General features: G+C 35.8%; 3 protein-coding genes and 1 pseudogene across 4 annotated transcripts; 2 read left to right on the top strand and 2 right to left on the bottom strand.

Annotated features, from left to right (window-relative positions):
* Positions 1-290: 290 nt before the first annotated feature.
* LOC103341967 (EPIDERMAL PATTERNING FACTOR-like protein) lies at positions 291-1,471 on the top strand. The gene is made up of 2 exons (XM_008245519.2): positions 291-582; positions 938-1,471. Exons 1-2 carry the CDS (start codon positions 483-485, stop codon positions 1,186-1,188), a joined length of 351 nt encoding a protein of 116 aa, XP_008243741.1. The 5' UTR covers positions 291-482; the 3' UTR covers positions 1,189-1,471.
* A 5,254-nt stretch (positions 1,472-6,725) lies between these two features.
* LOC103341970 (uncharacterized) lies at positions 6,726-9,188 on the top strand. The gene is made up of 3 exons (XM_008245521.3): positions 6,726-7,580; positions 7,927-8,099; positions 8,670-9,188. Exons 1-3 carry the CDS (start codon positions 6,951-6,953, stop codon positions 8,833-8,835), a joined length of 969 nt encoding a protein of 322 aa, XP_008243743.2. The 5' UTR covers positions 6,726-6,950; the 3' UTR covers positions 8,836-9,188.
* Positions 9,189-13,179: 3,991 nt separating this feature from the next.
* On the bottom strand, positions 13,180-16,497 carry LOC103341971 (G-type lectin S-receptor-like serine/threonine-protein kinase SD2-5 pseudogene; annotated as a pseudogene). Its single transcript, XR_016126351.1, has 2 exons — positions 16,326-16,497; positions 13,180-15,998 (listed from the first exon to the last, which is right to left on the bottom strand). The product of XR_016126351.1 is annotated as a G-type lectin S-receptor-like serine/threonine-protein kinase SD2-5 pseudogene (transcript).
* Positions 16,498-19,645: 3,148 nt separating this feature from the next.
* Positions 19,646-22,995, bottom strand: LOC103342083 (transcription factor MYB106-like). The gene is made up of 4 exons (XM_089050589.1): positions 22,860-22,995; positions 21,924-22,053; positions 20,189-20,454; positions 19,646-20,086 (listed from the first exon to the last, which is right to left on the bottom strand). Exons 1-4 carry the CDS (start codon positions 22,993-22,995, stop codon positions 19,734-19,736), a joined length of 885 nt encoding a protein of 294 aa, XP_088906715.1. The 3' UTR covers positions 19,646-19,733.

The raw sequence follows: 22,995 nt of genomic DNA, 5'->3' as shown, positions 1-22,995 counted from the left end.
TAAATAGTGCTTGAATTTTTTTATAAATACATGTCTAGGATTTGGTTTATTTATAAATTTATATTTAAAAAAAGCTAATTAAGGGCATTTTGGTGGATGAGTGTTTCCACTTACAAGACAATCGATTAACCAAGTTGTCTATCCCAAGATCGTCAAATAGTCGCTTCAGCCCATCACTAAAAACCTTGTGTCAGGGGTAACAGTCCCCAAAATGACCAAAAAAAATATTACATTTTCCACAAAATCAAAGTCTTTTTATTGGTGCATGCAAGACATGGGCTACAGAGAAATGTAGTGTGGAAAAGAAACAGCATTTGTTTCCACCATGTCTAAAATAATATAAATAGCTTCCATTAATTGAGCCTCTTCCTCAGTCAACCACCAATCCTCTCTTCTCCTGTGCTTCTTGCACAGCATCATCCCCCTTTCTTCACTGTAACAAACATCAGAAGCATCATCATCCTTCAAAGACTGATCATCTGATGGCTTCTGCAAGCAGAAGCTACCATGTACATGGCCTCAAAGTTGCAACAATCACTGTGGCTTCCATCTTTTTGCTCACAATTCTGCTTCCCAAATCAGGTAAAAAAAACTAAACTAAACTAAACCACCCCACTTTAATAAAAGACTGTTTAGAGCCTGCTGTTCTCATTGAAAGTTGAAAAATACAAATTGGGTTTTTCAATTGTTTGTGTTTAGAGCTTTCTGTTCTCATTAAAAGTTGAAAATACAAATTGAGTTCTTCAAATTGGTTGTGTTTTATTCATTGACTGTCCTCAAAACCAACCTCTCCAATTAAAATTCTTGTTCTGTTTTCTGTTTTTTATTATTTAGATAGTACCAAGACTTAGATTATTTGAGTTATGGCTTTTGATTAAGTAGCTAGCATTCTTCATTTTTCATGTTGTGTTTTTGGTTCTGCTTTGAACATTGCCAGTGGATTCTCTGCATTCAAGCAGCAACAGTGAGAGTGATGATGATGAATTCAGGCAAAGCAAAATGGTTTTGGGTTCAAGGCCTCCTGGATGTCAAAACAAGTGCTTGAATTGCAGGCCTTGCATTGCTACTCTGGTCATCCCAGTTCACAAAACAAAGCGCTTCAGCTTGTCATCTCATGGAGAAGAAGATGACAGCTATTATTTGCTCTCATGGAAATGCAGATGTGGAAATAAGCTATTTCAACCTTGAGATCTCTTATTCTTCACCTATCCCTTTATAGAAACTAGCATATATATACTTATTATTAGGTGAACCTTCTGTTCTTCCTAAGCTGTTAAGGTCTGATCTCTCTAGCTCATGCATGATGTGCTCTGAAAAGATAAGACTTCAAAAAAAAGAAAAAAAAAAGAAAAAAGAAGAAGTTTAGGAATCAATCATTTAGATGTGCATTGTGCACCTGTTATGTGTTTGTAGATACTGATTAATTATATATTAATTTCTATCTATCAGTATCAGCTGCTGCTTTGTTTTACAGGCTTCCTCTTTCTTTCTTTTTTTTTTCTTTTCTGTTTTCATGAATTCTTGTGCAACTGATGTTTGCATGCACTAACAAAACAGTACATCACTGTGTTGATGTCATGTATGTCATATCCATATTAACAGTCTTTTTTACCAAACTAAAGGGTTCAGATGTATGCACCTAACTATTTGTACCAAAACAGTGAGATGTCATGCTTTAAGCAGCTGATGAAAATTCATAAAAGCAACCAGTGTACAGTGTACAATGGAAAAGACAACACCTCAAAAGTAAGCATTTTGTCTACATTCACACATTGAAATGTCATGGTACTTGAAACTGGGAACATCATCAAAGTATTAATTACTCAAGTTTGGGCCATGTATATGTAAATGATCAAATGTTAAGTTTTGTAAGCAAGATCATGGTACACTTAGTATTGGTATAGTTTGTATGTTTGATATAGACCAAGTATTAAACACACGCCACTATTTAATGTGACACAAATTACTCCTTCGGGCCCATCTTACAGTGTTATTTTATAATTTAAACAAATAAGTACAATGTTTTTTTTTTATTAAAATTGAAATAGTTTTGAAGATAATGAAATGGTTAATCAGTTTTTCATTTTGCTAACTTTTGCATGAATAATTTATGAACGGCCTAAAAATTATGAGTGGTGATTTCCCCACTCCAATTTTATCTACTTACACTTCATTTTGTAACTATAAAAGGAGTATAAGTGAATAAAATTGGAGTGGAAAAATCATTACCCATTAGTGTTTTTTCGTGTGTGAAAATTTATCATTTGATAATATGACACTAATGTTAACAAGATACCTATTTTTTCTAAATCACAAAACGATATTCTAAACTACTGTAATGAGGGAGATGAAAAAAAAAATTGTTATAATTGTTTTTTATTTTGGGCCCCAAGTTTGAAACTTAGAATGAAATTTAGCCCAATAGTGAGGAAGCCCCAAGCCCCAGTTAGGCCTCTGCCACCAATATAAAACTTGGCTCAAAATTCACACCAAACAAAATTCCCGAACTTCCCAAAAATGGCAGTGGCAGCAACTCTCCTTCCCTCAACACCATACAAGCCATTACCACTCCCCCTCCCAAACTCTCTCTTCCTCCTCTCCTTCTCAATCCCCTGCACCCGCCATCACTTCACCCCTCCTGCCTCCTCCAATCGCGCCTCCCCCTTCCCGCTTCATCCCCGCCGTCCATATGTCGCTCTTCCTTCTAGTCCCGGCCGTTGCTTTGCCGCCAATTCCGGGCCGCCTCTGCCTCCCCCAGAATCTGACTCCACTAGCCTCACAGGTATTTCTCATACTCATATTGTTCTTATAATTCGTAGAATTAAGACCCGATAGTTTCGTTTCCATGGAATTGAGCTGCTAGATTTGAAATTTGGAATTGTAATTGGGGTCTTAGGGTTAATTTTGAGAGTAAGATGTTCAATTTTGTTATTGTTAATATATATATATATATATATATATATGAGAATGAATGAAATTTGTGGTATTGATATTTGCTTGTTATGTGTTGTGCTGTGGTTGTTGAGCTGGGTTCTGTGCTTGTATATTGCAATTGGCAAAAGTTCAATTTTTTTTCAAGTGTCTTAATTGCACTTTTATGTTACCTGGCGTGTTATTTGATGTTTAGAGTAGTAAAAGTGTACCATTCCTTAAGCTTAAACTAACATTCCTACACTTATCAACCATCATTTCCATCTTTTCTATAAATCGATAACATTTTACCAACATGTTAGATTGTACAGATGAGATATAAGTCTTGGGGCTTGTATTCTTGTTTGGCTAACCTATTTATACTGATGAAAATTAGATTCTGAATTCATAGAGTCGGTTTGATCCGGAGTAAGGAGTCCCAGGGATAGATAGCATAAGGTTTAGTGCATCAATCTTAGCTTCCTAAGGTTGGTTATAGTGAGTGACTAAAGTACGTTGTAATATTATTATAAGTTATAGGGCTATATTCATTTGAGATTAGTTGTGGTGATGAAACTGATTGTAAGCCATTGTAATAATGAGGCTATTGCTGTAATCCTAATTACTGACAGATTAATTCAGCCACTCTTTGGTCAAATATTTACCAGTACTCCATCTGTTATCTCCATGTCTTAAAGTTCGTGGAATCTAATCTTGATGGAATGAGGTTGCAGATATTTGATAGCAATAGTTGAGGTTTGAGTCGAAGACATGTTTGTTTGGGAACAAAGACTGAGAATCTTCAAGAAAATTGATGCAAAGAGTGACTCAAAGTTGCCGTTGGGCTGCAGCTTTGATACCATTCTGTTTGAGAAAAGAATAGCTGAATGAATCTCGCATCTGTTGTGTTTGGTTTGTCTGGGTTTTGGATCTTTAAAAGGTCTGGGTTTTGGGTTCACAGTTTGAGTTTGGGTTTCTGGATCTGAGGCTTGAGTTAATAGTTTGGGTCCAGGGCCTATTTTTTATAAATACTTTTTTGATTGAGCTGCATGGTAGTTTAGGTTATAAGTTATTGCGATCGGTTATAATTTCTAAAAGAAATAGTAATGATAGAAATGGAATTGTACGTGTACTGATTATTGAAAGAATGGAGGTTTCATTTGTATATAAGGCCACTGATGGCAGAACAAGATAAGGTCACAAAAGAGAGCCAACAAGTGAGTTATGTTTTGAATGAAAATAAATGCAACTAGGTAGAGAATTTGGGTGATGTATATATGTTGCAATAAGTAAATCAATTAGTTGTGGATTATGAAAACCTTGGTTGATGGAAACTCACTCCCACACCTCCACTCTCGCCTTCCCTTTCTTCTCCTAACAAATGTATATCTAATTTATAATGTTGTCTGCATACTTTTACATGTTCACTTTTGCAAAGCTTATACATGTTCACATCTGGTCATAGAACTACTTGTCTATCACATATGTTATGGTTATTCAAGCTTGTCAGAATCTTGTGACACTGTTTTTTCCTTGCTTAGGTGCAGTTTGTCTAAAATGCTGACCCAAAGTCTCTCACTGGTCTCCTTTGCCTTTTTGTTGAAACAGGTCTTGTAGCATCTTTCTCCAAGTTTCAGGACAAAGTGCAGATATTTTTTGCTGTTCTTTTTTGGATGTCTCTTTTCTTCTGGGCTTCTGTATGGGATGAAAGGAGTCGACCAAACAAGGGCTCACGATTTAGAAAATGACCCAGTAAGCATTTTTGTATATAATGATAGACTGGATGGGTAGTAGTAGCCTATACATTAAAAGAGGAGCAACTTCTTGTGATAAGTACTAGTGGGCTAGAGGACATACACAAAATTTAGTTTCAAATGCCGTAATTATCAAAGGATGAATAAGCAGCGGCTCTTGATTTTCTTGTCCTTAATGGGCTTGTATGTGAGTTTTAACTAACACACCGAAGGTACATTATTTGAGGCAGGCCAACCCCTAATGCACATGAAAGCAATTTCTGGAAATTTTAGTAGATCTGTTTTGAGTTTCTATCAAATGCAATCGTATACCAAGAACTTAGGGATGAGATGTGTGATTTAGATTATATACCAAGTCAAATGTAGCAAAGCCTTCTAGGTTTCTTGAATTAACTTTGACAATAGAGTTACACTGGAATGTTACTGTCGAAATTGATAGAGAGAACTGCAATAGGAAAGCAGAAACTGCATCGGGTAGTTTAATCATGCCTCCGATGTATATTATAGTCCTGTTACCCCTATTACTGCAGTAGTTCAAATTTGAGAAGCTCATTATTTTTGTGAAGTAAGGTTCTAGAGCTCTAAATAGGGGCGGGAAATGCATTGATGTGCTTGTGCTTCTTGTCTGTCAGTCATGTCCTATTTGTGCATGATATATAGTACATACATAATTTGTCATGAGGTTAGGCCGAAAATGGAAATGCAATGTGCAGAATATGACATGTATCAATCACAGAGTCCCCAGAGAACGTTCGGGTGGCACCTCATGGTCCTCACCCGAACGGCGGCAACACATGCAGAGTTACAGTTCAACCCTAGATTGTATCCTGCACTTTTAAGTAGTAAAAATTATTGGTGAAATTGCTGTTGCGCAGTCTGCCTCGAAGTACTGGAATGGTTGAGTTGGTTAGTACACTTATGTTTCTCTTTCCTTTTTGGTTTTTCACGTGGTGTTTTATATGTTGAATGATTCTTGGGTTACATTCTGGCTTATCATCAACCAAACTCAATTAGGTTGGCTTAGTGCTTGCCATTGTCTCCAGAACAAGCTAAAAGCGCCATGTGATTGTAGGTGTTGATGTTGATTTGCCTTTCTCACTAATAAAACAAGAACTTTATTATTATTATTATTATTATTTAGAAGTCTAAAACAAATTACATTCCTAAAAGCCGAAAATCATACAGAACTTCACAAACCACTGAAAAGGGAAAATTAGATAACCAAATAGAAGGTTGGGAGCGATCGTGTTCTTACATTGCCAAGGTATCTGCAACGAAGTCAGCTTCTGCGTGGACATGTTGGATTCGATTAACTTGCAGGTCTTGACAAAGTCCCTGTATAACTTCAATAATAATACAAGGGATCCCGAGCCTCTACATTTAGTATTGGTGCATTAACACGCATTTAAAGGAATACATCTACATTTAGCATTAGTGCATTTACACGCATTTAAAAGAATGCTAACCATTATATTCATCTAAAGAACTTTAAAAATCTCTGCGGAGTCAAAGTCCATTTTTCTCTCTTTCTTTCAAATTCAACAAAGAAGGTGCATCAATGATCAATCCATGCAATTGCACAAGTGCCACAACACGAGGAAAAGAGGGAAAAAAGAAAGCTAAAACGACATCATTTTGGTCACTTCCGAAAGCGAAATATGGACCGTCCAATCACACACCAATCGTAAAGCAGAAAAGGAATCGAATAAAAGGGCAGTGGTGAGTCCTACCCTTCACGTGAAGTTGTAGTCAGCATGTTGGTTAACTTAGGCAGAGGTCGAATTAGTGTACTTTGGCCATTGCCCGTGGGCTTATACGGTGAAGACACCACACCACACCACACTATCATGATTCATGAACCATCAACTGCTGCAGCAGCGGCTGTATCTTTGTCGCCTACCACTTGATTCCCAATTTGCCCAATTGCTCATTACACTTGCACATAAGGTTTTAGTTAAAGACAATTGTAAATAGTAGAAATGTCGTCTTATTAGACAACCTAATATGTCATATTTTCATATTGTTAACCTAAACTATGTACCTTCTTGATGAATTATTGTCTAAAACTTTTTATTTTTATTTTTTTGTGATGATGAAAACAATGGTGGTAGAGAATATTTATTCTTTTTAAAGGTGCTTTAGCAGTTTACTGTTCCAAGGGAGTGAGGTTTTCCCTCCCTCTCTCCTATTCCCACCATTTCTGCAGTCCGCACTTCTTTACTTTCCTTTATATATATAATATATCTGAAGAACCTTTTTTAGCTGTACCTTTGTTAAGCCGTAAGCATGCTTCTTAGAAGCTCCTCAGCTCCGCTCTTGAACTCATGGCTTTCCCACTCAAAAGACTCCTCACCAGAGCCAGAGCCACTCCTCACTAGAACCAGGTCAGTTTCCTTATCATCATCATCTTCTTTTCACTCAACTTCAATCGACCCAACAAAGAAAACAACAACCCAAGTCTTGTTAGAAGCAGACATCCCAAGCCAACCTAAGCCCAAAAAGAAGAACCCCATACCTCTAAGCCTTGGAAAGAAATCTAAAACCAAGGCCAAAAATGTTGAAGAACAAGAAGAAGAGCTAAAACCCAGATCAATATCTTCATCTGCGACCCAAAGGTTGTTCTCAAGCTCTGGTTTGGGTGCGAAGCTCATGGATGATGAAGACTCTGCTGTGGGGAAAGAAGACGATGGTTTGCAGACACTAGTTTTGGGTAGTGGTGCGGGAAGTAATGGTGGTAAGATATGTGGTGGTAGTGGTAGCGGGAAAGGATCGGACGGGGGAGATGGACGGGGGTCTGGTTTCTTTGAGAGTAACAATCATGGGAGTGGGAGCACAGATGCTTATTATCAGAAGATGATTCAAGCTGACCCGGGAAATGGCCTCTTACTTGGGAACTATGCAAAGTTTCTGAAAGAGGTAAGTGGTTATAAAAATAAAGCACAACTAGCTAGCAGCTTCCCACTTTCTTGGATTATGGTTTCCTGTTTGGTTTCTGAGAAAACTGATCAAAAGAATGGAGATTGCCATCTTAATTAATGGGTTATTCTATAACTATTTGGAGATTGCTATGCTTTCTGTCTGAGAAACTACATGGTTGGTTAGATTAACAGTCAAGAAGAAGTAAATGATCAAATGTCTTTTTCATTCAATATATTATGTGCATATATAAATGTGTAAGTATATATATATATATATATATATTTCGTGAAGATTTGATCTTTGATCAATTTGGAGTTTCTCTGATTAACAATCATGGGAATAGGTCCGAGGAGATTATGCTAAAGCAGAGGAGTACTGTGGAAGAGCGATTTTGGCGAACCCGAATGATGCCAATGTCTTATCACTATATGCTGATATAATATGGAAAACACAGAAGGATGCTGAACGAGCTGAGAATTACTATGATCAAGCTGTTAAAACCTCCCCAGACGACTGGTAAGAAACAAGTTCCTGTTTTGATCAAAGTTTCTTGTTCATATGCGGTTTATCGAATTTAGTTCCTTTTTCTTCTTTAGCTTATATTACTCCTGTTTGATCAAATAGTTATTGGCTAACTTATACAGCATGGTTTACAGCTCTGTATAAATTTTTGGGATAGTGTTCTAACTTATGCTCCTTTGATTCTTTTCTTTTTCTTTTAATCACAAACAACATAATTAGGCTGAATGAATCGAAGTTCGATCTTTTGAAGTTCCTACTGTTTATAATCTTGGTTGAAAGTGCAGTATCTTCTGAGGTTGTTTTCTTAAGAATGGCTAAGAACATGCTCCATTTGGTCAATTTTTTCTGTCCATGGATGAACATATTTTGAGTAAATTTCATATGAATCAACATGTTTTGACTAGTAATGGAATATCTCTCGGGGGGTTCTGTAACTTATGATCACATATGCAGGGTTGTTTTGGATTCTAGGAGATCTCTTGTTCTGTTGTTTCTCGGTTAGGGATTTTCTTATAGGTGTTTGTTATTGTTTAAACTAATGTATCAACTCCTCTCCTTTTGCAGTTTTGTCATGGCTTCATATGCTGAATTCCTTTGGGATGCTGAAGAAGAAGAAGAAGAAGATGAAGAAAATCAAGGGGTTAAACATGAAACCGAGCGCAGCCACACATCTTCGTCCAATTTCTTCCACGGAGCTCCTCACCATTCTCCCTTAACTGCAGCCTCTTAGACAACTCTCTGTCTTCTACGATAAATAACATATATTAGCTGTGACTTTTGTAACATAGTTGAAATAACATAATAGATTATATATATATATATGATTGCTACCTTCTGTTTCTTATTCCATACATATATATATATATATATATATATATTATGTTGTGGTGGTCATGTTCCTGAGTTTTTCTTTCTTTTAATATGCTCTGTTCCAATAAGAGAAGACTAGGCAGACTCTTTGGACCTCCTTCTGTATCATTGAAATAAAGGTTTATGTGATTAGAGAAAAGGTAAGGTCTATGTATAATCTGTAAGCCCCTGTGAAATATTTCTTCTATGCTAATCCCTATGATTTATTACTAATCTGCTCTATATGTTTAAAAGAAAAAAGAACAACCCCTTTTCTTTTTGGGGAGAAAGACTTCCATGAAACCGGAATAGCAAAATAGTGCTCTATATGTTTAAAAGAAAAAGGAACAACTCCTTTCTTTTGGGAAAGAAAGACTTCCGTAAAACGGGAATAACATTATTTTACTATCCCCGTTGCAACTAAGTTTTTTCTCCCTTTGGGGGCTTCTCATTTGTCTTTTCATCCTTCTCCTTGAGCAGACTGGAACTCAATTGAAAACCAAGTGGTATTTACTCTTGCTTGGTAGGTTTACAATATTACATGAATTTTATTGGAAGTAAGAACAAGTGGAAGAACTGCTTTTGTAATTTTGCACAGAAAAAAATCATCATCATCATATGAGGACAACAAAAATATCCGGTCATCCTTCTCAGTGCTCATGATGTGCGAGTAATCTTTCTGATATGTTTTCAATACTTGAGCTGTTGGATTTTGACTAAATGGAACTCTGATCATCTCTTCACCTCAAAATAATAATAGAAATGGAAAAGATGGAAAGGGAAAAAAAATAGAAGAAAAGATGTGGAGGGAGACTAAGACCTAATAAAATATCAAAGGCATAAGTATTGTGAGCACCAAAATAAAATCTATTTCTCTTTCTGCGGGTTTCCAGATACATTCTTTTGTTTTTCATATATTATGTTAAGTGGGTCTCTCTTGATAAATACAGCTTTGTCTTTCTTCTGTTGGTGATTATTAGCTGTTGTCATTCCTCCTCATTGGTTGATTTATTTCTTATTGCATTTATAGTCTCTCTTTTTGATGTGATATCTACCAATTATTGGGTATGGAGGCACACAGACACAGATGAATAAAGTCATCATTTAGCTATACTACATTTGGTGGTTGCACGGTCAGGAAAAGTTTGGACCTTTTTCTATCTTGCATTCTACACTCTCTCTCTCTCTCTCTCTCTCTCTCTCTCTCTCTCAACACTTTGGCCCATTATTCGGTTGGCCATTTTTTCTTGTCTCCACATGGGAAATATCTACTATGTGTTATGGTGCGTTTGAATGAGGGAAATAAACTTGGAATTTTAACAAAACTCAGAATTTCTAAATTGACATGAATCAATTCCCGTGTTTGGATAAAAAAACATAGAAATTTAGAAATTCTGCGCGAGAAAAAAACATGGAATTTGGAGATCATAAATCTCAACTTTAAATTCTATCTAAAAGTCGTTATTTATAAAATCCCAAGAGATATTGAGTTTTAAAAAAAGATAACTTTACAAATAAATGTTAAATTCTGTGTTTTAAATCCGTCACCCAAACAAGAAACTTTACAAATTCTAGAACATTAATTTTCGTCATTTTAAATTATGTCATTTATAAAATCCTTCGTATTTTTAAATTTCCTCATCCAAATGCACTGTTGGAGTTTGTATAGGCAAAATACACTTGCCTTGTTGATTTAATTAACAATTTATTTTTTATTAATTAGAAATTCGTTTTTAAGATAAAATCATTATCTTAAATTCAAATATGTTAAGCAGTTAATGTAACTACTGGATGAAGAGGTGTCAGACCTCTATATATTGAAAATTCATCCAAACTAGAAAAAACAATTTTTGAACAGCATTATCATTCTCACACATAAGCACTTTATGAGAGAAATCATATTATTGTTCGCTAGAAATCAAAGGAACAGTGCTTAGGCTTTGATTTTTGATAGTTTAATTCTAGTGGACAGACTCCTATCGAACTACAGGCACAAGGGTAGAGGAACAGTGCTTAGGCTTTGATTTGTGATAGTTTAATTCTGGTGGGCAGACTCCTATCGAACTACAAGCACAAGGGTAGAGGAGAAAATACTGCAACTTCGCAGGACTCTATCATCAATCCAAGTCAGTGTTTTGTAAATTTATTCTCCTGTTGTATTGATTTGATTATATATATATATATATATAACATATTCCGATTTGTTATTATTCTGTTATTTGGTTTTATACTGATTGTTCTCCAACACTATGGGTAAAAAGATAAGAAAAAACCTTTGCAAAGCATATGATATGTTTAGATTTTCCCTCTACTTCTTATATCTCTTAGATTGAATTTTAGTGAGGTGGCGTGTGCAGGAGAAAAAACAAGTAAATTCTAGTAGATAAAATTCAAGAAGAGGATCTCCATTCGGAATCCCGAGTCTCTACATTTAGAATTGATATATTTACCCGCATTTCATAAAATTTGGACCATTCAACTAATCTAATGATTATAGCTACGCCACATCAGCTATAATAGATTTGTTTCCTTTTGAAAAAACTGACGTTGTTAGTTCCTTTGACAAAAGGGAAGGAAAAAAAAAAAAAAATCCGTCCATCTCTATCGTCCGTTCAGCCTACTGCTCTCTAGCTTCTTTCTCTCACTCTTTATAACCTGATCTTTCTTCTTTGTTTTTTTTTCTTTTGGCTTCTTCTTCTACTTTAAGGTGTCATGTTTTCAATACCAAGTCGCGGTGTGATGAATTGTTAAAAGATGAGAGAAGGAAGGAAGATAAGTCAAAAGAGTTGACAGAGGAGAGGTAAAGAGCAGTTCAAGGAGAGGACGATAAAAGTAACACCGTCAGTTTTAGGAAAAAAGAAAAAAGAAAAAAAAAAGGAAACAAATTTATCTTAGTTGATGTGGCATACTCACAAACATTGAATTGTTAAATGGTCTAGATTTTATAAAATGCGGATAAATACGCTATCTCTAAATACAAAGGCTCGAGACCCCTTTTATAACATCTACTAATTTCATTATTGATTAGATATCTAATAAATATGGAAGTTATATATTCTACGTCTACAGTAGATGTTATCGATAAATGAACCATTGAATCATTGAATGGTGGTTGGTGCCTCTTGTGGGTAAAGAAGTAAAAACTACATGGTGAACATCAAGGCAAACAGGTTTATGAATCAGGAAAGTCCTGAACAATTTTTTTTAGGTCCAAAAAAGTCTTGAACTTAAGCCTATGCCCTGGAGATTTTTGATTTATTTTCAGAATACTAGGTTATTACGAATATGACCTTAACCTCAGTGGTGCTCTGCAGTCTTTGGTTGTTTTGATAATCAGGATGCTTCTTCATGATGAAATTTTTGCCATTTTGTGGCCTAAGAAATTCTTTAGATTATCACAAATATCATTACCGTGCAACAATTTGCTAGATTATCACAAAGATCCAACAATTTGCTTGATGACAACCGATAAGTTTGCGAGCAGGGTTGAATCCCTATGACATATTGACATTGTATGTATGAAACCCTTATCCCTCTTCCTAATTTTGGCGCACATTACCAAAAAAAGAAAAAAGAAAGAAAAGACAACTGATTCGTTTCAAAATGTTGCATAGTTTTTTAACTCCATAATATATTTAAAGAGCATAGCCGCGCGGCTATACTGTACTCTTTACATATTCTGAATTTTGTCAAAATCCCTCGTCTCTTTTCCAGTTTTTCCTGGATTAGGAACTTATATGGGCCTCTTTGCCGTGTTCTCCATAAAGTTTGACTCTTGGATGTTTAAGGTATCTAAAATGAGGCAGCATTGATACTTATTATGTTGCCATTTTTTATTATAAAGAAAAAGAGTTTGAATTCTGCTGCAATATCCTTGATCCCAAACTATGCAGATCTTCATAATCAACCTTATTATATAAGCAACACCTCTCTGTGAAATGTGTGGCAAGACTGATAAACGGGCATTCGACTAGTTGATAGTTTCAGTTTTGTGTTGATTTTGGATCTTTGGGACAAAGAAACCCCAATGTTTTTCTAGCTTAGAATCTGTGGAGGCCAGATCAAGCATACAAGGATCACTCCTTCGGAGATGTGAATGAACCAGCTTGAAGAAGCATTAAAATATCACTTAGGAGCTGCTATAGGATCAAAACTACTAGCCATAGCATGCAACGAAGAGTCATGTTTTTGAGATTCATAACAAAAACCATAACAAAACCAGATGTCATGAAACTTCAAAATTAAAAACTTGATGAGCAGCTATATGAAGGCCTTAACTGTCAATAATACATAAGCTTTTTTTTTTTTTGTCAATCAATAATGCTTAAGCTGACACACTACCTTTCATCCTGGAAAGCTTAAAACCCCTTACATACATCACCAGTCATAAAATTTTCTTCTATCATCTTGGCCCTGAAAGCCGAATGTCTGACATGAGTATATCACTGTTGTAATTACTGAGTCCTGATGATGAAGTAGCATCTTTGCTGCTCCATTGTAAGAAACTAAAATGAGGGCCTGACACAGAGGGGGATATCGGCGGTGGGGGTAAAGTACAAAGACCTTCAAGCATTTGGACAACTTTAGTCATTGGGGGTCTTAGTTGCATCTCATCTTGAATACACCATAATGCAACTTTAATTGCACTTAAAACTCTTTCATCATTTTCATCGACATCTAGATTTGGATCAAGGAACTGTTTCATATTTCCCTCTTCCAACAGCTTAAAGGCATAAGAAGGAAAGTGGCCTTTCGGAACTGTCCCCTGGATCAAAATTCCTCTTTCCACCAATGATCTCAAGCAAGACCATCCCATAACTGTATACATCACTCTTCTCGGATATGGCATAATTGGTGATCCATTCTGGTGCAAGGTACCCTCTAGTGCCCCTCAGCGTCGTATGTACACCGCTCTCCTCCCGGTTCATTAGCTTGGACAAACCAAAATCTGAAACTTTGGCAACAAAATTGTCATCAAGAAGAACATTTTCAGGTTTTATATCACAATGGACAATCTTTTCTTCACACTCTTCATGGAGATAAGCCAACCCCTTTGCTGTCCCCAAGGCAATACTGAATCTTGTATTCCAATCTAACGATTCATCCTTTTTGTTGTTCTTGTTCATGAATATCCATTTATCTAAAGACCCTTTACCCATGTACTCATAAACAAGAAGTCTGTGAGGCCCTTCTGCACAGAAACCTCTGAGCTTGACCAGATGGACATGACGAATTTTCCCAATAATAGTGACTTCAGCTCTAAACTCTTTCTTCCCCTGGCCAACGCCCTCCAATTTTTTCACAGCCAGTTGGATGCCATCCGGAAGCACACCTAGGTAGACTGAACCAAACCCTCCTTGGCCAATTTTGTTGGAGAAATTTTTAGTTGCTCTGCTAAGATCGCCGTAAGTGAAGCGAATAGGCATTCCAGAAAGACTGTCCAAGAACTTATCCTCTTCCAAGATTTCTTGGGAATATTCCAATAGTCTCATCCTGCGGTAGTACCAGAATCCTGCATAAACTAGACCAACAATAACCAAGATTGTTGCAACCGAAATGACCATGAGTAACAAAATGCGCTTGCTTTTATTTCCCTTGCCTTCCTTTACAGGGCTTAATCCATCCCTCAAGGACTTCATAAAAGAGATGTATCCAGTAGAGTTTGCAGCGGAGCGTTCAAAACTCCCTACCCGGTCAAACAGAAAACAATGTCCAGAACTGTTTTCGAAGAACAGCACAAGGCAAGAACAATCACCAAGGCAAGCTTCTTTGCAGGAACTCAGATTGGATTTCAGAGAGGGTGTGCTAAAACCAAGTGCAAAGTAATCAAGCTTCTCACCAACGTATAAGAGCTCTACTGAACTTTTGGAGGTATTACAGGTTGGGAGTGCTTGAGGTTTGCAATTAAAGTGTGAGGTGAGAAGTGAAGGGCATTGGCACCAATTCTCAAAATAGCACACATAGTAGGGGTCACAAGGCTCAGGAGTGCTGCATGAACTTTGTGGGATCTTAGTTGCTTCAGCAGCAACAGACTTTCCCTTTTGAAAATTATAGAACGATATTATACCATCAGATCCTAAAACAGCAGCCCAGAAGGCATTTGGATCCTTATTGTCAGAGAAGACAAATTGCCAAAGTAAGAATCCATTTGCACCATAGAAATTCCATGAATTGGACACCAGAGACAAAGAATGAATCTTGCCACTGACATTGTTATTGCTTTTCCGGCTGTCATCTGCCATGGACCAATAGATTTGTGGAATTTGATATCCTGCATATAAGACCAGCTCCCCTGACTGAATTTCAAGATAATGAGACACGTTATTGCGATTGCGAAAACTTTTGAGCTTCATTCCTTCTGAGAACTCCTGGCCAGGTAAAAGAGTGTCAGTAGGATGGCTAAAACTCTGCCAAAGAATGCTTCCTTTGTCACCAAGCAATACCAAGTTTCCTGAATCCTGCAACTGCATGGCTGAAACTACTTCTCCTGTTGTGTTTGTAGACCAAACCAAATCGTTGCTGCTTCTCAAGTAGGCGTTCCCATTTTTGTCAAAGGCAAACTTATCAGAATTTGAAATTAGTGAGCCTCTATTAGCAGTCCAGACCACTTTAGAAGTGCCCAAGTGAATGACTACTAGTAAATACAACTTGACATCAAGGGCTTGGTAGAATCCTAAGGCGAAAGCCGTGTTGTTGGATAGCAGGAACAGCCCCCCATTATCACTCCAATCCATCTGAGATGCCTGGAACCCAGGATAAATCCGATCTTTATGTTGTTGGCCGGCTATGCAGGTTTTGAACACAAGGAGGAGGAGACATAAACACAAGGTTCTCAATTGGAACAAAGCCATAATTAACTTCACCAATTCCCTGGACTTGCCTAAACTGGATCCAGAAATATTGTTCTTTACCACAATTTCAGGGCTTGGGGTAAATCAATGTGAAAAACCATATTAAAACAAGGGAAAAACAGAGACCCTGGAAATTTCTGTGTGTTTAGCTGTATGGCTATTGCTAAGATTGAACTGCTGGGAACTGATACACCTAACACCAAAAAAAGAAAAGAAAAAAAAACGCAAAGAAAGATCAACTTTAAGTTGAAAAATGATTCAACCTATAAAAGGTACGAACATAAAGTAGTCCAATTTCATAAAGTTCAGTCAGATGGAGTGAAACAGCAAACAAGGAAGAAAAATTTTCTACCACAAACTATATCTTATGCATGTAAAGGAAAAGCAAATACAGCAACAAAATTCACAACAAGCAAACTACAAAAGTAAGAGAATCATTGTTGATAATTGATGGGGTTCTTTGCTGACAGTGTGAAAATCTATAACCAGGCAAAACACAGCAGAAAAGAATATGACTGACCACATTTTTTGGTAGCAGAAACGAATGGATTTGCAGATGCGGGTTCTTGCAGGGAATATTGATCGAATCTATGTGCTTCTCCCGGTTTGCAAGAGAGTGAGTGAAGGAGAGAGAGGGGAAATGGCAGGGCAGATTGTAATATAATTATGTTTTTGCTGTGTGTACACAATTTGTCCACAACTCTCATGCTCTGCTTTTTCTCCTTTTCATTGTTTTTCAAAGTAAAAAGTATAAATTGCACGTGTTCAACCGTCTTTGTAAATTGTAGGTGTGAACATTAATGCAATGGTTGTGACTCGTTGAAAAAGTTGTCTTTGCATTGGTGTCCTCATGGTCTGTGTGGTTTTTGTATACTTTCCCATCATTTTCTTTATTTATTATTTTTTTCATCTCTAATGTTATTGAGGTTAATTGGGTAGTTGCTCTCTAGACATCGTGCTGAGAATGGAGATGCATTGAGAAAATTTCATTTCTACTTTTTTTATATTTAAAGTTTTGATTTAATGACAATTTTTCGACGAGTCACGTTATTTATTGACATAATCGATTATTTAGGGTGCAAGATTTTGCGTTATCTTATACTTAAAACATAAAATCTTAAGTGTGTCACATTAATAAATAAAAAGAAAATGTTCTTGACACATCCATCTTTTAATAAAGGTTGGGTAACATTTTTAGTTTTTGTTTTTGTTTTCATGTAAAATTTCAGTGCTGTTATTTTATTCATTTATTTTTTTAATGGAAAGTGTTGTTCTTTTATTAAAAGAGTGACAATAAATTTAATAATAATAAAAAAAAGACTTTTCACAAATAGGCCCATTCTAACATGACATATTATACAAAAATTCTTATAAAGCTTATTTGGACAGATTTACCCAAAACTAAGAGTTTTTATCAAAACTAGCCAAAATTTACCCTATATTTTCATAAATATTAGTTTTTATAAAAACTTTAAAAAATAGCCAAAAACTAAAACCCACATAAACCTAAAAAGCAAAAAAGTGTTTGGGAGGTTAACTAAAAATTAGAGATGATACTCCAGAATATTTTTTTTTCGCCAAATAAAAAAGAGATATGGTAATATTAAATTTACATCATGTGCGACATGCTGGTCCAACATGGTCTCAATTGCACTCAACCAACTTACTCGAGAAACAAACGCTGCCCCCAAATAAGCCAACTTTTTGTTTTGATCCTCAAACTTCAAAGATGCCCATGAAAACATAGTCCAGAAGCCAAAACTACAACTTTATTATTGGCTTACCAAGAAGCAGATGACGAAGTTCGGAGTACAACATACAAAATGACAAGATCATGCTATGGATTTGGTCCGGTTGAAAGACAAACAGGTTGTAAACCTTCAAAATCCTCACATCATACACTGGTTCAAATTGTCCTGCGTCCCAAGTAATATTAAGGTCTTCTCGTTGGGTGTAGCTTTTTTTTTCTTTTTCTTACAGTGTAACAGTGGAAGTATATCCACTAGCAATTAGGATTGTCAATACATATCACTACTCATAAATGACATCCCACATACATTTGTTTTAAAAAAGCAGTAAATCTAAATAGCTCAACCTCTCTGTCATAATCCTTAGACCTTTGGTGCTCGCCATGGCTGTAAAATTCAATGGTTTCGAGCTTAGGTTTTTTACTTGTTGGGTGTAACTTTTCTTCTTAGGTTTTATGTGGGTTTTTAGTTTTGAGGGTATTTTAGTATATTTAACTGAGTTTTCTGCTATTTTTGAAAGTTTTTATAAAAACTGACATTTATAAAAGTAGGGGGCAAATTTTGGCTACTTTCGATAAAACTTATATATTTTTTATTTATTAGATCTCAGTGTGTTAAAATTTTCTAATAACTAATTAGAAAATGACAAGTGGCTAGTTTTGAGTTTTTCTCTCCAAATAAGTTTATATAGGTATTTGTATAATATGTCATGCTAAAATAGGCTTATTTGTAAAAACCTAAAAAAAGAAGCTGAGTTTTTTTAAAACTGGTTTTAATTTTTATTTAAACCATTTTATTATTACCTACGATCTTCCTCACTTAGTCACCTCTCGCATCTTGTTATCTCCCTCTCTCTCTTTTTCTTTCACAAAAGGTCCTACATTTATCGTCTTTTTTTCGTCTTCTTACAGTGAGAGTTTGACTGTTGGCTGCACAATGCGTGAGTCTTTTGTGGGAAAGACTTCCCTGGAACAAGGATACCAGTTCAATGGTATGCCCAACAAATAGCACAACGACAGCTGTCCATAATTTAGGAATTTGGAGGGCAGAGAGAGAGAGATTGGAGGGGTAGTTGTCCTTGCGTTACTATTGGGTTTGGATACCATTACCTGGCAAGGGAAGCTTTTCTCCACATGTGGTCCTTGAACTTATTAAAAAAAATTATTTTAGTCGTTCAACTCTCAAATTGTCTTTTAAATGTCTCTGAAACGTGTTCCATATTATTGCAAAAAGTAGAAAAACTTAAGGTTTTCTGAGTCCTAAAAGTAGAGAAGTTAGGTAAACCAAGACTAGTGTTGGGGTCTGCCTCAACAACTAGGAAAACTTGTATCAGATATTAAATGCCTCTCACAAGTCTCAATCGCTTTAAAAGGAGTCGTCTGCCCTGCATGGAAAGCAAACACAAGTGAAATATCTTTTGATGACCAAACTCCAGCCCACCTTCAAGAGAACTCAGTATATAGACATAGACTTAGTCAAGTTAATTAAAGTAGATGTGCTATTTATTTTGCACTCGAGCTCGAATTCCCTTTCCCGTCATTTAGATTAAATTAAAGTAGAATATCGCTTGTATCGAAAAATGTATAGTATCCTTGTCATGCTAAGATCTACATTCACCACTATTACGATCATCACATCACTAATAAATAAATATATCCAAAAGCCTAATTGCCTTCAGGTAATATTTTTTGTTTCTAAGTTTTCTTGTTATTTCAAAGGGCAACTGCTCCTTTGACCTCTTTTTTTTTTTCCTACATACAATTCTAATTTAGAGTGCTTGGTACAAAACTCAAGTGTAAAGGCCGAGTGCACTGGCAAGAGAAAATGGAATAGGCACCCAAAAGCCTACCAATCAAGTTTATCATTGTGTGGCTTAGTGTAAGAGTATCATTGATGTTACGCACTAATTCATAATATAATTTGGATAAGTGACAAATTATACTTTAGAATATAAAATTTAATAAATATATACAAATTATAACATGAGTGAATTAATTATTTAACCACATATACTACAAGCACATAAAGTTCAGTGATTTGTTACGTTAACTCACGTCAACATATTTAACCATATACTGCTATCACATAAAGATAAGAGAGAAATCAAATTTTATTGCATGTTACCAAGCTACGACATAGATCCGATAGTGGTATTGAGTACCAATTTACAATACCTAGTACTACATACTAATTCCAGACATCGGACAATCTTTTTTCCCTTGCATGATTATTTCCCCAAGTCCAAAGTCCTCCAAGCATGCCCCATTTTTAAACCCCATATTGTGGTGGACTGCCGCGAATGGTTTAGTGATACTAGTGCCATAATTTTCATTAAAACATTGCCCTACTGGTTCATGAAAGAAACAATCCATCAATGATGATCCATTGCTTGATATTGCAGATATTATCGGAGGCTCGAAATCACCAGCAAGATGATTACCAAATAAATTAACATGATCTTGGCCGCCTGCAGCTTTTGAGTAATTTGACATTAAGATGCTTTCCCAGGCTCTCAATATGTCGAGGCATTGTGGTGCGTTTTGTCCAAATAATTGATCAGTCGGCCCAAAGTCCTTATTATGACCTAATAATATTGATGAGGCAGCAGAAATATCATTATTGTTATAAAGATGATAAGCTTGTTTGTGTAATTCTGAATCTCTCACAAATCTGGCTTCTGCTTGAAGCCTAGCACTTTCCCACTGAGCTATGTGGTTGAGGTTTGAGTTGGTCTTTGGGTCATCAGTTGAACCATTGGCGAAGCCAAAGATGGTAGTCTTAAGCTTGTGGGTTACAGGGTCATAGCCTTTCAAGGCCAGTCGTTTCTTGAGACGAGAGTGCCAGTAGTTCTTGACTTCATTGTCTGTTCTCTTTGGTAAGTGCGCAGTAATAGCCGACCACCTAGCTCATATAAATGGAACACAATATCAGTATCATAATTAAAGCGAGTTTTTTATAATAAAAAATATCCAAAATGATCCTAATTAACAAAAGAGGAGCACATCCCAAACATACATAGAGGGGTTGTTTGGCACGACGGACTTGACTAAATCCTGGGACTATCTCGGATTGGCATAAGCTAGAGTAAGTACTGACTTACGTTTAGTGCTGCATCGGACTAAGAAGTTGGGTTGTAAAAATAGTGAAGACCTATGTTTGGTGTTGTGTCGGATTAAAAAATAATTCTTATAATATTTAAATTTAATTGGAATTTTTGACCTAAACGATAATAAATGCTACAAAGAAACCCAATTCAAAGATTTATAACAATATCTGGCAACCAAAAAAAAAAAAAATTTTAAAACAATAATAAAAAGAAAACAAATAAAATTCTGTTTTTTTTTAAATGAAGAATAAAATTATGATATTTGTTTTTTGGCTTCTCAAGATTAATCTTAGTTGGTCGAAACATTGTTAAAGGAGCTAAGCTCACTCTATATAATTCTAGGTTTTTCATGGACCAAGTAAAACAATAACTAAAAAAAATAAAATTATATATATGTATAATTTTTGTATATTTGACTTTTGATTTCAAACTGAAAAATATAATTTGACAAGATAAAAATTGCTTGCGATAAAGAAAGCATCACATCATGAATTATTAAACTTGATTCAATAAAAAAAAATCAAACATTTGTAAATTACTATAGTTTGATTTTTCAAATGCAATATCAAAATATTTTATTGTAATATTTAAATTTAATTAAGGATTTTTATCTAAAATAAATAAATGCTGCAAAAAAAAAAAAAATCCATTCAAAGATCTAAAACAATAATTAAAGAAAACAAATAAAATTATAATGGATTGAGGTCCAAAAAGCAACAAATATACACGTATATAAGTAAATATATTTATAAAAAAAAAAAAAAAAAGGAGAGGGGGCCTGGGCGCACCGTGGTCCTTAGGTGGCTCTGCCACTGCTCGGCTTGTAATGACATGTGTTGAACTTTCATTAATAAACTACTAGGTTTGTCTAGGTTTTATAAGAAATTACATGGAGTCTCGTTATAGCCATTTTGATCAATATATCATCATAAGATAGAGTATGGTTTCTTGAGCCTTGGGCTTTTGGGATATATTTATGTATACATGTGGTCGAGGAGAATGGGCTACATGGTGAGGAGAACGGACTTGACACTACGCATGCATAAATATATCCCAAAAGCTCAAGACTCAGGAAACCGTACTCCACCTCATGACGATACATCGATAAAAATGGCTAAACACTCTCTAGTAGATAATATATTATGATAAAGTTTGGCAGAAAGAAAAACAAGAGAGAATTCAGAGTACTTGGGATGAGACATGAGAGTACTATCTAAAATGCATATATGCGTATAAATCAAAATATTGCATGTCATGTACTTACCTGTTGCCTAAAAGAGCATGAAGTTGAATGATGGTATGGTCTTCCTGCAAACTGAAATTTCCCCTCTTAATATCAGGTCGTAGGTAGTTTCTCCATCTTAGCCTGCAACTCTTCCCGCATCTTTGAAGACCTATTATCATTATATATGTTTTATTTATTTATTTTTAAAACAGACCAAGTTCCAAAAAACCCTAGTCTGCAAAAAAAAAAAAAAAAAGGCTCCAACCCAGCCCAACCACACCAAGAACTCTACTCCTATTTCAATTTTATTTTCACTTATTATGGCTTATTTGATGGTGTTTTTGAGAAACAGAACTTGAAGTTGGGAAGGGTAAAATCTATAGCTATCTCCAAGTTATTAAAAATCGATTGATGAACAAAGCTGTATATTGAAGAATATCTAGTTTTACGTTATGATGCTGGTGGAGGGATGATTAGTGGGCTATGGTGGGGTGAGGTGAAGGGCCAAATCAGAGAGAGAGAGAGGGATGAAGGGGGTCGGTGCGCTGGTGTTGGGTTGTCGGTAGGGATGGGGTTGGGGGTGGGTCATGGCTAGGGGTGGGGGTGGGGCTGGGGCTGGGGATAGGGTGCTATCAGGTGGTGGAGAAATAATGAAGAGGGAGAGATACATCGATCAGAGAGTGACGAAGACATATCTAGGGAGGGGAGAAGAAGATATATTTTTCATTTATTAATTTTTCCATCTTGTAATGTTTATTTTTAAAAGAATTAATTTTTAAATAATGTATTAACTAAATTATCCCTCCACAAAGTGACTTTTTGCCAAAAAAAATATTTATCTGCTGTGTCCAAATATGAGCTAACAAATATTTTACCAAAAACTCCGGTAAAAAGAAATATATGTTACCCAAAACATGGTGAGAAATTGTAATTGATTGGAAAGCTATGAAAGAAGAGTTAGTTATAGAAATTGACCAGCTCTCTGAGGCAAGGATTGCCAATTTCCATGACCATGTTTTTGAACGTAAGCTAAGAGCTTTTGGTCCTCTGCCGGAGTCCATGGACCTTTCTTCATGCCGGACGACGCAACACAGTGAGTAGACTTTCCCAT

This window comes from Prunus mume, linkage group LG4 (genome assembly GCF_029339155.1).
Source record: "Prunus mume cultivar Tortuosa linkage group LG4, ASM2933915v1, whole genome shotgun sequence".
NCBI classification, from domain to species: domain Eukaryota; kingdom Viridiplantae; phylum Streptophyta; class Magnoliopsida; order Rosales; family Rosaceae; genus Prunus; species Prunus mume.
The sequence above is the reverse complement of the archived record's forward strand: the minus strand, read 5'-3'. Positions and strand labels throughout refer to the sequence as shown.